Source organism: Fistularia commersonii, chromosome 11 (genome assembly GCF_037954325.1).
Source record: "Fistularia commersonii isolate RoL2024-O1a breed Wild chromosome 11, RoL_Fcom_v1.0, whole genome shotgun sequence".
NCBI lineage: Eukaryota > Metazoa > Chordata > Actinopteri > Syngnathiformes > Fistulariidae > Fistularia > Fistularia commersonii.
The window spans coordinates 3,360,580-3,373,404 of NC_141294.1; the positions used below are offsets into that span (position 1 = coordinate 3,360,580).

The 12,825-nt window shown below is 41.6% G+C and overlaps 1 protein-coding gene across 3 annotated transcripts; it reads left to right on the top strand.

Moving 5' to 3' along the window:
• The first annotated feature begins 6,450 nt into the window (after positions 1–6,450).
• Positions 6,451–12,825, top strand: LOC147229216 (kelch-like protein 38). 3 transcript variants are annotated; one of them, XM_086154510.1, is made up of 5 exons: positions 6,451–6,889; positions 7,956–9,173; positions 9,765–9,906; positions 10,018–10,123; positions 10,897–12,825. In XM_086154510.1, the coding sequence occupies exons 2-5, from the start codon at positions 7,957–7,959 to the stop codon at positions 11,193–11,195; spliced, it is 1,764 nt and encodes a 587-aa protein (XP_086010636.1). In that variant the 5' UTR covers positions 6,451–6,889; position 7,956; the 3' UTR covers positions 11,196–12,825. The 3 variants fall into 3 exon arrangements, with proteins under 3 accessions (XP_086010636.1, XP_086010637.1, XP_086010638.1); XM_086154511.1 differs by having other exon boundaries at positions 6,452–6,889; positions 8,082–9,173; XM_086154512.1 differs by having other exon boundaries at positions 6,452–6,889; positions 8,087–9,173.

The following is a 12,825-nucleotide window of genomic DNA, read 5'->3' on the forward strand; positions in this document are numbered from 1 at the left end:
CATCTTTTTAGTCCATTATTTTTCTTGTTAGGGATAATGATACATTTTGTTTTGACGGTGACTTTTTTTTAATCTTAAAAAAAGAGGCAAATGTTGTTAACCATTATACATGACATTATATAATCTTCAAAAAGAAATCCTAATTCCAACCTCTCATCTGGATACTGGTGGCTGGAAACAGTACAATTCTTCAATGGTACCTTCTGAAATGCACTGGAAAATATACATACTGCTGAAAAAAATAGTCAATCACTTTTGTGTGAAATCAAACTGTCCACTTAGGAAGCAACACAGCTTCATCTTGACTTGTTTTAAGGACATTACATCAACGTTGGATCAGCCTGTGGCGTGTTTTTACAGTTTCGCTTTGAGTGTGACTCCAAATCCAGACCTCCATGGATTCATACATTTGATTTCCGTTGATCATTTTTGTATGATTTTGTTGTCGGCACATTCAACGATGCAAAGGACAAAGTATTTCATAAGAATACTTCATTCATTCAGATCTAGGATGTGTTATTTTAGTGTTCTCTAGATTTTCTTTGAGCAGTGTATGCATAGTGAAGGATGGAACATGAACAGCAATGTAAACATGCTGGTTAGGTGAATAAGACCGCTCTCCTACTGCAGGGTCGTGTTCAACTCAGCACCTTCTAGGAAATAAAAGAAAATCACCACCTGTAATTTAGGTAGCTGTATAAAAATGTTTATACCTTTTCTCAAAATAACAGTTACTCGGTCTTCAGGGGTCAGTGACGGACCAGAATGCAGATGTAGGTCCACAGCTACAGTTCAGTGAGCAAGTAGCACTCAGTGACAGCTCCTCAGGCCACGAGGACTGGAAACAACATGAAGCAGGTCCTTTTTTTTTTTTTTTTAAGAACTATTTTAACAGGATGATATGGGTGCAAAAAAAAAAAAAAAAAACAAGCTGAGAAATGAGTTTCAAATACAAGCAGATGCGAGAACGGGTCCCATGTTTGTTTGAGGTAGTTCTATCATTGTTTGGGAAATTAGCTTCTGATGTTCTTTTAAGTGCGTCCATTCACCAAAGCCAAATGGCAAAAAAATAAGTCATTTCTTACAAGGTCAGAACACTCATCCCAGAGCTGCATTATCAGCTTTTAAACTGCATTCCATTAATGTGAAGGGTATTTGAAATGGATGGGGGAGGAAAAAATAGGGAGTAGAAGAGGAATGAGGGAGGATAGGAGAAGTGTAACAGGTTTCCAGGAAAAGATGACGAGGTGTGACGGAGGATGGCGGCGCCGTGTGCTGACAAAGAAAGAATGAGGTGCCTTCAACCGACGTCTCTTTTTTACATTTATGGTCGGGATTTAAACATACTGTTAGTTCCGATAGTTCCGCCGAGGGTGTTGGCGGGAGGAGAAAATGACTGTTCTGTATCACAGTTTTAAGGATAAGGTTTGCTTTGTTTAGAACAATGGCCGCAGGAAAAAAAGTGAGTCTTTTTTTTTATTTATTTTTTTTTTTTATAATAAACGCTGTAGACTGAACGGATGGCTTCTGTCTGACGAAAACTAATATAGCACCTGTTTGAAAGAGGAAAAGTTTTACTTGTATCAAAGAGAAATCAGGAGTACACTTGTGTGTGTGTGTGTGTGTGACTGTAATGAACATAGAAGCTTGTTCATAATTACATTATGAAAAAAAAATGAGACAAATGGTCCCAACTTTGTCAAGTTAATATGTGTGCTAATATCTGATGTGGTCAAAATGTTTACATTCCAATGGTAATGAATACTCTTTTAAATGTATATATGTTTGTATTTTATTTAAAGTGTTTTATTTTGTCGGAGAAAATCACAAATAGCAGGCTGCTATACCCCGACTGATTTACAATTGATCATTTTCTCCGGGACATTTTTTTTTTTTTTTTTTCCACTTGAATAAAGCTGCACGGCGTGCCTGGAAAGTAGACCGGCGACAGCCATGACAGCATCGCCTAATGGTGAAATTACAGGCTTTAAAACCCACAACGACGAAAGAAAAAGATGCTTAAGTATTCTGCAGGAGCGAGGGGAGACTGCAATTCTCCTTCGGCTCATCAGTACAAAGCAGCGATACAAAATTACAGGTCATCATTCGATCCATTCCATTTACAAAAATACCAACAGGGGCAGTTTAATAATCCTTCTCATGCCTCAAACTGACGAGGATCATTTGCCACCAGACACCTGTTCCCGCCTCTTCGGAGACGGCTGATTTTAGCTCTGCTCTCCAAACACCTTTTGTTTACCTTGGAAAACGGTCCGCTTAACAGATATTCATTTGTCTTGTCATAGATTCATTGACCCGCGTGGCGCCTTAAAACCACCCGTTTGTGATGTTTTTTTGGAAACCTGACATTTCCGCCGCTCTTCCCCGCAGCCACTTCTACCTGTGTGTTTGTCTGTTTCTGTCTAGCTGACCCCCCTTAAAAAAAAAAAAAAAAAAAAAAAAGAAAAATCCAGATGCCTTCAAAGACTTCTGAGCAATTTCCCATTTCACCTCCGTAGAAAAACCTCACCAAAGTCTTTCTCTTTCCACCACCTCCCCAACCCCCCGCCTCCCTGTGTGTAACACTTTTCATCTCCCTCCCCTTTGTGTTTTTGGTGACTTTCATGGCCTTTGTCTTCCTCTATATATCTTCTGTCTTGTTCCCTCGCTCCCTCACCTCACTCAGCTCGCCTGCCCTCTCTCCTCTGTACCTCGGTGCACCTGGCTGGCTGCTGAGGCCTGACACTTTAAACACATCGGATTTGGTTTCCGCTGCAAATGGAATATCAATATCCGCTCGGCACACACAGTCGCGCGGACTCTTACCCCACTCCTGCACGTGCAACAGCATGCAGAGCGCATGAAGATGCGCGACTATCCGCAAACATTCCCTTCCCCGCCAACGTGCAACATCATGGCTGTTTCTCAGAAGCGTAATGAGAAGAGGGCGCCGTGACGCACAGCGGCACAAGCGAGTGACCACTGTGAGAGCGTAGGGAAGCAACACTGCAGCCCGCACACACACACACACACACACACACACACACACACACACAAAGCTTCAACACCATTTGTTTATTTCCACAAAGCACCTTTTTTTCTTTCTTTCCAAATAACATAGCCTGCATGTGTCGGTTACATCAGAGGAATTTTAAGCAGCTAACTGTAAGCCCTTTAAAACCTCATCTGTGCTTGAGCACACATGTACATTGAGAACACAGGACCGAAACACACACACACACACACACACACACACACGTTACCTTCCCACACCATAAAGCTATCTTTTTGTCTCCGCAGGCCACTTTTCAAACACTCCCCCCTCCCCTCACTTTGTTGATTCACGCATGGACATCTCTGCACCAAAGCCAGATTACTGCACTTGGTGAGAATTTTCTTTGCACCAGGGAGTAAAACCCGGTGGTATATTGACCCAAGAGAATCTCCTAAGAGTCACGCTTCAATTGTTTGACTACCTGCTCCAAAGTAAATGTCCTTGTCTAATTTCACACCATGAGAAAATATGAATAGAGATGTCTCTCTAAAGGCGTCTCTTGAATAAATAATGCCATATCCGTGTGTAATCTTGCATCAAATGTTTTAGCGATACCTCAAAACGTCTGAAACAAAATCACAATTTTAACCTTCATCTAGTTCGTCTATCTGCCCCATTTACTCTAGACTGTGTCCTCAGCCAGCAGTCACAGGGGACGTTTATAAAATTTGCATAATGTTGGCCTGACACCTAGTGGATAGAATAATGGTAATATAAGCAGGTTTCTTTTTTATGTATGAATTCCTCCTCTCTAATTGAATCAAATGCAAAATATTTCAGGATTTTGTGTCATTTATAAGGTGGTTATTGTCTGATTTATTTCTTTTTTTGCTTTTTTCCAGACATTAAGTGATCATCTATATTGCTTAAAGGCAAATTCACAACCTTAGATCCTGCGTTTTGTTTCCACGGTGTGTAAAATGTTTGTTATGGTCAGAAAACAATATCAAGAGAATCAGTGCAGCCGTGCTTTGGGACTTTATCCGAAATAGAAACGACTGAGTGAAAACTGAAACGCACTTTAGTCCAAGATGGAAATTTATGACAGGGCGCCGCCATAAAAACAAAAAAAACATCTCGGGGAAAACCTTGGATTGAAGAAGAGCGCTGAGTCGCAGGCAGATTTTGTGTCCAAAAAATTACCGGTGAACGCCATCATTTCAAAAAACAGACCGCAGGAAACCTTCCCCGTCGAAGCGGCGGACATCATTGCCGAGGACGGACAGAAAAAGGTTTCATTCACTTTGAAATTAATTTAATAAAAAGGGTCTTAATTGAGCAAACACAGATGAAAGGGAATCATAATCAAGGCTTGTATGAGGGTAAGTGCTGCCTTTCCCCTGCTGCATAACCAATGTTGTTTCTTTTTTTTTTTTTGAGCTCCTATATCAAAGAGCCTTCAAATCATTTCTAGACCAACCTCAATTTTGCGTGAGGAGCGGCGTAAACAAGACGGTCATAACCGAAAAACCAAATTTGACTTGACGCTCACGCGAACTTGACTGCGCGAACCTACTTCCCGCGTTGCTCCGATGGTTTTTCGATCATCCGAGGAGAGTTTTTTTTTGCCCTTCAAACACGCACAGAGACACACACACACAATCACTGCGATCTAAATCCTGTGGGTATAAGCTCTATTAGACCGTGTACTTATGTGGAGATAATCATCTGGTGGCGAAGACATAGCGCTGGGCCCGGGGTAGCAGAGGCAAAAGTGCTGCATGATGCAAACTGTGCGCCACATCCTTAACCTCTAATTTGAGGGCGAGGTGGCTGCGGCCCCGGAGGTCGATCGGGACTGCTAGTTATCGAAGATTCCCGGCTCAAAACCCGAGCTCCTCCTAAAGCCGCGTGGAAGCGACCCTGCAGGTTGGCACTTTGAATTGCCGTGTCTGCCAACAATGTGTCTGAATGCGTGAGTGCTCCGGAAAGCGCCGGGCAAATGTAGTCCATTTACAATTTCTTCCCTGCGGGCAGTCATTAATGAGTCCTTTTTGTCAAGGTGAAGGAACAGAGATAGCAGACATTGTGATGAGCGGCGCAGTCACAGCTTTGAATATCAGCTTTGCTAAAAAAAAATGACTTTGTTTCTGCCTGCAATCGTGACATTTGAAGTATCTCATAGATAAGTGTAGTCAAGGGCAAAAATGTCGCTGATCTACCAGTGACTCCAGATATAAACATCTGACATTTTGTATTTCACACGGGGGGCAAACATGCTTAAATACAACCGGGTTTCTAGCAATTGCACTGCTTATTTCACATGTAATGAAATACCTGTGAAACATGCCACACGTGAGTGACATCGAGATTTTTGAAATATCGATGGCTGGAATGCAAAACCTCCTATCTGAAAAAAAACAAACACTTTTTTCAGGAAATGAAAAAAACGTTTCATTTGATTATAGTATGGTCTGTGTTAAAGATATACAAGAATATTCTATTGTTCACAGATTTCTATGTTTGCATGTATTTTTACCACTGACAATGCAGATAAGTGTTTTTTTTCCTAATTTTTTCTGCTTCATTGTGCACATAGGAGTTTGGTGTTATCTCGCAGATAGACTGAAAATGTAGAGCCATCCCGTTTCTCACCATTCAATGCAAAAAAACAAAATCGAAAAATTTGCAAATAGGAGCTTTTGCATTCAAAGCCATCGATATGCAGATTTTGTAGCCCTAAACACAAGATGGTGCTATTTCACGTTTCTGTCCTGCACCGGTGTCTCAGACAAAGACCTCTTTTGCAAATTTCACAATCCCACCCTGCCAACCAGTCAGTCAGCACAGATGAGCACAGGGTTTTGCTGGGAAATTCGTGATCCTCAAAAGGCTTTTATGAGCTCGGTTTGCTGCATAAAATCCACACGTTGGTCCACACAGATGGGCGAAGGCGGAGGAAACTCCAAGTTGGTTCTCGGGTTTGCAAAAGCCCCGTGAGTCCAAGAAAAACACGTCAATACCGTGTTGACCGAGAATGGAAGTATTTCACTTTTTGTGCATACATTTTCACAAGACGAGCGCCGCCGTCACCGCTGCTATTTATTAGGTTCTTAACAGCCAACGTAACAATGAATACACTCCTTTCTTCCCTTTTTTTTTTTACTGACAGCAAAAGCAATGTAAATGTCCTTGATAAATGTATTCGGATATTTGTTTATACTTTAAAAGCGAATCGTCCCCATTCAAGTGTTTCGCTGACGTAAAACCTTTTTATTTAAGATAAAATGAGCTGGATGTACTGCCTGTTTTTTTTTTTTTTTGTTTTTTTTTCCAGCTCTCCAGACCTCTTCACATCTGTTTTTATATCCATGTGCCGCAGCAGCCAGACAACAGTATGGGCGGCCAACAAAATGAGTGTTATCAAGTATCAGCGCTGTTGTTACTGCCGCAATCATGTGGCCAACAGAGGCAGAAATGATGGAGGGAACAGAATTGCTTCGATATAAGGATTCCTGGGCTATGAGACGGGCTGAGAATAAGACAAAATAGGAAATGGAAAAGAAAAGATAGGGATTCGTTGATGAATCCGACGGATTCTAAGAAAGCGCTCATGTCACATGTGAGTCTGTTGCCGTGTTGCCAAAGCGAGGCCCTATTTTTAGGGTAGGAATGTACACAGAGGCCTCGTGGAAAGGGATCACAACAACAAACAGCGCTCAACACATGCCTACAGAGAGACAGCCTACTTTGGATCATCGAGCCACGCAGCATCGACACGAGAGAAAAGAGGAAGAAAGCGTAGGAAAATGTCAAGACATCATATTTTGTGCTGAGCAACTGCTACGACTAGAGTGGACCCTGAGAAAAGATACATAAAGAGAAGACAGTAAGGTAGGGTGTTTTTGTGTTCGTTGTCTGACCCCGACTGTGAATGCTTAAAGCGAAATAGTAAGATTCGAGTTGTTTTATGCAAAACTTGCATGCCAAAAAGCTTAATAAATCATTTTTATTCGAAATCTTTTGTTTTTACCTTGTGCAATTTCCATTTCACGATTGTGGGATAACAAGCCGCAGCCACGTTTGCCAAGTGAAATGCCAACAGACAAAAAAAAAAACAAAGAGAAAAAAAAAAAGGTTCATAGGAAAAACACGAACGCAAAAGCGGCAGAAGAGACACACGATCCCGCGATTTAACAAAAGAGGTTTTTATGCAGGTGTTTTAATCTGCAGAGACGTCCCGTTTCGTGCACGATCAGAAAGGTCTCTTTCACCGTACCTAAAATAAGCGGCAGCGGTTTTGAATCGTGCCGTGTGTTCTTGCTTACAGTTCAAAAGGTTATCAAGAGCGTTTAAATAACCACATTGAAGACTATTTAAGAATCTGGTGTGAGGAAAAGGTTTTTTTTTTTTTATCCGGTTTTTCGTGGTAAATGGTTGTAGTGATCAATAATTAAATAGTAAGCTATTTCGTGTTATGTTTTAAACATTGGTCGGCTCATGATGGATAATCGCAGAATGAGACCAACAGTTAATACAGAACGAGGCGCAAAGATATTGGGAGAATATAATTACCGACGGAGAAATGAAAGCTTTGTTGCCGTAAAATCAGCAATTGACTTGTGCTTTGGAAGGCAAATCTACTGCACGGCTTCTTTTTTCTGGACCAGATTGGATTTTGAAGGGTTTGCATATGGAAGCACAAAGGTTACGATAAATGGCGACACGCTGGTCAGCTTCACAACTCATCCGTGAATGGAATTCATTACTTTAACCCTCATATTATGTTAAGGGTCAATTTGACCCATTTGACCCATTGACCCAATGGGTCAAATATCACCGAGTTCCATAAAATCTGCTTTAACGATATTTGATATTGTGAATATTGTTCAAATGAAAATACGAAAAAACAAAACAAAACACGGAGTAACTGATTTTACGATGCGGTTTCTATCATCAGCATGGAACGGCAAGCGAACGAACTGTTTCACTACAAAGATCCGGAGCAGTCGTCCAATCTGCTCCTCCAGCTCGACGGACTGAGACGGGAGAACATTCTGACTGATGTGTTGCTCTGTTCTGACAGCGCAGAGTTTCCATGTCATCGTAACGTCCTAGTTTCTAGCAGTCCCTACTTCAAAGCGATGTTCTGCAACAACTTTATCGAGAGCCTGCAGACCAAGATAAAGTTGAAGGGTGTCGCGTCAGCCGTTCTGGGCGCTATCATTGACTATGTTTATACCGGAGTGGTGAGTATCAGCACGGACAATGTGCTCCCTCTGATGCAGGCATCTTCCATGTTGCAATACACCTGGCTCTTCGAGGTCTGCTCATCTTTTCTTCAGCGGCAGCTGAGTCCAGAAAACTGTCTGAGCATGATCAGACTGTCAGAGATCGTGAACTGCGAAAGTTTGAAACGCAGGGCGAAGGAGACGGCCGCGAAGAGCTTCTCCGATGTTTCGGCATCGGAGGATCTGCGCGAGCTCTCTTTACCGGAACTCATGGGATACCTGGAGGACGACGCCCTCTGCGCAGAGGAGGAGCAGGTCTTCGAGACGCTCGTCGCTTGGATCCGCCACGATCCCCCGTCGAGGCGCGGCTCCATCGGTGACCTTTTCGAGAAGGTTCGCCTTCGCTACATCCATCCCACCTACCTCTTCCAATTCATAGCCAATGACCCCTTGATCCGATCCTCCGCCCTCTGCACTGAACTCATCGAATCCATGCGCCGTGCGATGTTTGCCGTCGGCGCCGATTGCTTTGGAGACACAGCAGATGAGGTCAAACGTCCCTGGGCGGCGCCGCGACGCAACACCTCCAACGACATGTTGGTGGTAGTCGGAGGAAGGAAAAACAACGAGCAGACGTCGAGAGAAGCTTCGGTCTTCGATGAGACGAGCCAGACGTGGCAGCGGCTCGCCAAGCTGCCCGTTCGTCTGTACAAAGCCTCCTATGTGGCCCTCCACGGCGTGGTGTATGTCATCGGAGGCCTCACAACTAATCGCAACAGCCAAGTCTCTTCGTCCGTCTACACGCTTTCTCTCAAGACTAACCAGTGGCGTTTGGTGGAGCCCCTGCTGAAGCCACGCTTCGCTCACCAAAGTGTCTCCCACCTCCACTTCATCTTCGCCCTCGGTGGACTCGGTCCAGACAGACGAATCACAGGAAGCGTAGAGAGGTGAGAATTAGCGTTATTAAGGAAGAAGCAATGCGCTGTCATGTACGTGACGGTGGAAACATCTGACTCTATGCAGCAGAAAGTTGATTTGAACATTATACGATATAACTGTTTTCCTCAAATCACGCGATCGTGCAGTAGATTCATCAATTCTGCAGACTGACTTGTTGTTTACCCCGAGGTTTACTGTTCTGCAAGGGAAAAGCAGAAGGATTTAATTTCCGTATTGGACTGGGATTCTGTTTACATGCATAAAAATATTTAGATTTATAATCAGAAACCTTGTTCTGTTTTCATACTTTCCCACATCGGCGTACTATGTTGTAAAAACCGACCGCAAGTCTCGTAGCATCCGTCCAGAAATCATTCATCAAATACGTTGTTATACTCCTACATAATGGATGTAAAAAAATGAATTGTGTTTAAAAAGACCGATGATTTGATACAAAGCGTGCAATCAAGGGTTGCCTCAATTTTGAGAAAAGCTTCATCACGAATCGAAAGCGCGCTGACCTTGATTCAAATCAATTCAAATGCAAGTCCTAATCGATGAAACTTCAAATAAAGGGAATTATATCTCTCAATAATCAGGTATAACAGTATGTTCAACCAGTGGGAGTCTGCGGCGCCCATGCCCGAGGCCGTGCTGCACCCTGCTGTGGCTGCCACAAACCAGAGGATCTACATGTTTGGAGGAGAAGATGCAATGCGGAATCCGGTCCGAATAATACAGGTGCCGCTCAAAACTGTTTACAATAAACACCCGGGACTGCGTTAATCAATAGGCTTTACCTCTTTTTAAACAAAAGTATTTTTCTCCACTGTCGCTTATGTCCGTCCGTAGGTTTATCACGTTGCCAGGAACTTGTGGTCCAAGATGGAGAACAGAACGGTGAAGAACATCTCTGCTCCTGCTGCCGTTATGGATGAAAAAATCTACATTGTTGGAGGTAGTTTCTGTGACGCTGATCACACATTGGTTGATTTATTTTGTGGTATCTATGTGATTTGTAGAGCGGTGACAGTTGAATTAAACCCGCCGTTGGGTAATAACAGTTGCTGCTTTGCTTGTATGGGTGGAGACATTTCACAGCATTAAATTCTCAAGACAAACAGCAGCTCTCAATATTTCATTGCTACGGGCAACGGTATTTCAAGACTTTCGATAAGCGAAGATTTTAAAAGCCTACATATTACATAATCTGGCTTTTTACCATCGAAACACCCCAAAGGGAGGAAAAAAGGGTCTATGAAACATATCCAATGTTATTTTTTTTCATTATTTTTGGTAGAATTTTGGAATAAACAGTATAATTATATTTGAATCTGTCAAATATGGGACATGCGACAGTGATTGAAACAAATAAATGGTAAATTGTATACAACACCATAAAAACCTCTTGCTCAACTCATAAACAAAATAGAAATGCCCACATGAAAACAATATGGCTTCATGGCTTCAACGAGGCTTCATGTAGTTTGGCAACAAGTATAATTGTGGCCCTAAATTTTTGCTAAACGCAGACATTTTCTATCATGACGAGACAAAACATAAAAATAAAGTAGACCTATGTTTACCTGCAGCTTATTTCTACAGGAGTCCAGGAGCTGCAGGTCTTTAAAAAATTTTAGATGCTGTAAAAATCTGATCGAAAATGTGTTAGTGTTGCAATAAATCAAATTGAGGTCCGGTAGACTTATGTTACCATCTCCCCTGCCCAAGGATACACCAGGAGGATGATCGCGTACGACACCAAGGCCAACCGGTTCCTCAAATGCGCCAACCTGAAGGAGAGGAGGATGCACCACTCTGCCACAGTGCTCAATAACAAACTCTACATCAGCGGAGGACGCTACATCGACGGCCGCGATGTCATCCAGGATTCGGACAATTTTGAGTGCTACGACCCGAAATCCGATGCTTGGACATCTTGCGGGACTCTGCCGTACAAACTGTTTGATCACGGTTCTCTCACTCTTACGTGCGTCTCAAAAAAGTGGGCAAAATCATCAATTTTGTGAATTCTGTGACCGATTCCACGATTGAATATTAGTATATTTAATTCAGATGAGTTAGATACGGGGATTTAATCTTGCTTCATGAGTCAATTTTTACCAAAAACTTTCCCCATATGACCCAATTCTCTTGATCCTCTCCTCTCACACCACCTAACTTCCTGCCCTCCTTCACTGCATCCATAAATCCCCCTCTTTGGTCTTCCTATATCCAGATCTTCACCATCCCTCCTCTGTAAATGTGCGCAGCATCTCGGCCTGAAATGCTACGACTTTATTACCAAAACATCCAACACGTGCCGTCCCCGGGTCAGTTGTTGTGAATAACTCAGGATATATCAGAATTAGAATCAGAAAAACTATTTGTCCTGAGGGTATATTGGGGGGCACGTGGAATAGCAGCATCAATGAATAGAATTAACATATATACATATATATATATATATATATATATATATATATATACATACATATACACACACACACATATATATATATGCATGTATATACGTGTGTGTATATATATATATATAAATACATACATATATAAAAAATAAATGCATAAAAATTATATATAGAGAGAGGGAGGGGATGTGACAGCTCACCTAAATTAAAATATATATATAATAGATGAATATATTGTTTTTATTTATTTATTTTTAATAAATGTATTTATTTTTATTCATAATTTTTTTTTTTTTCTAATTTTATTCTTTAAAGTTTACAATTTGATGCTACCTCATGTGCCCCTCCCAATATATACCTATACGTTTTGATGATCACATACCTAAATTCAAATATTCACACATTTGTGATATTCTAGATCCATCTGCCGGAAGGAAGAAAAAGTTCTGTGTTCAGCACCTTTTTTTTTTAAGTCTGTTTTGAACCCCGAGCCAGTGAAAAGTTTCCCTGCTCCTTTTTAACCTGTCTGACCCCCTGAAGGGAAAGTGCCGCCTTTAAATCAGGAGATTTTACCTGTCAGGTTGAAAGTCTGGGGCTGTGGATGTTTGGTGGGAGTTAAACCCTCCGCCGTTGGCTGATCTTGTGGCTGCTTCTGGCGAACTCTTACTGTAACCTCTTTGATGAAAATGATGTCATCATAATGATAACTTTATCAAAAAATTGTAGGATTTTGCCTTTTTTTTTTTTTTTCTAAAAAGACGCGTGTCACTTTTGTTTCACCAGTTTTGTTAAAATGCACGGAAACGCTCACCAAATTGTGGGGACTTGAAAAATACATTTCTGTCAGGCTTTTGTTTACCCCCCTCGACCTTGCCTTGTGGCCCCAAAGTCCTGCTGCATTATCTAAAAAACATTCAGGTATATAAAAAAAATCTCAAATCTATATTCATGAAATGAATTCTGAATCCTTTTAAACCCTGTGTGGCAAAATAATTTTGGAACCTATCTTCATTCATATTTCTCTTTTGCACTGATCTAACTCCAAGTGTAGTGATCGCTATAGTTTTGTTTATTGTATGCATTTGCTGCTATCCATCTGTTATATTTGCACATGTAATATTCCAACTTTTTGTATGCACTTGGATACATTTTTACCCTTTTTTATGTATTTCCATTTCTGCAGTTGTTGAGTTTTTGCCTTGAAATTAAAAGGTTGTCTTATTTAACCGTC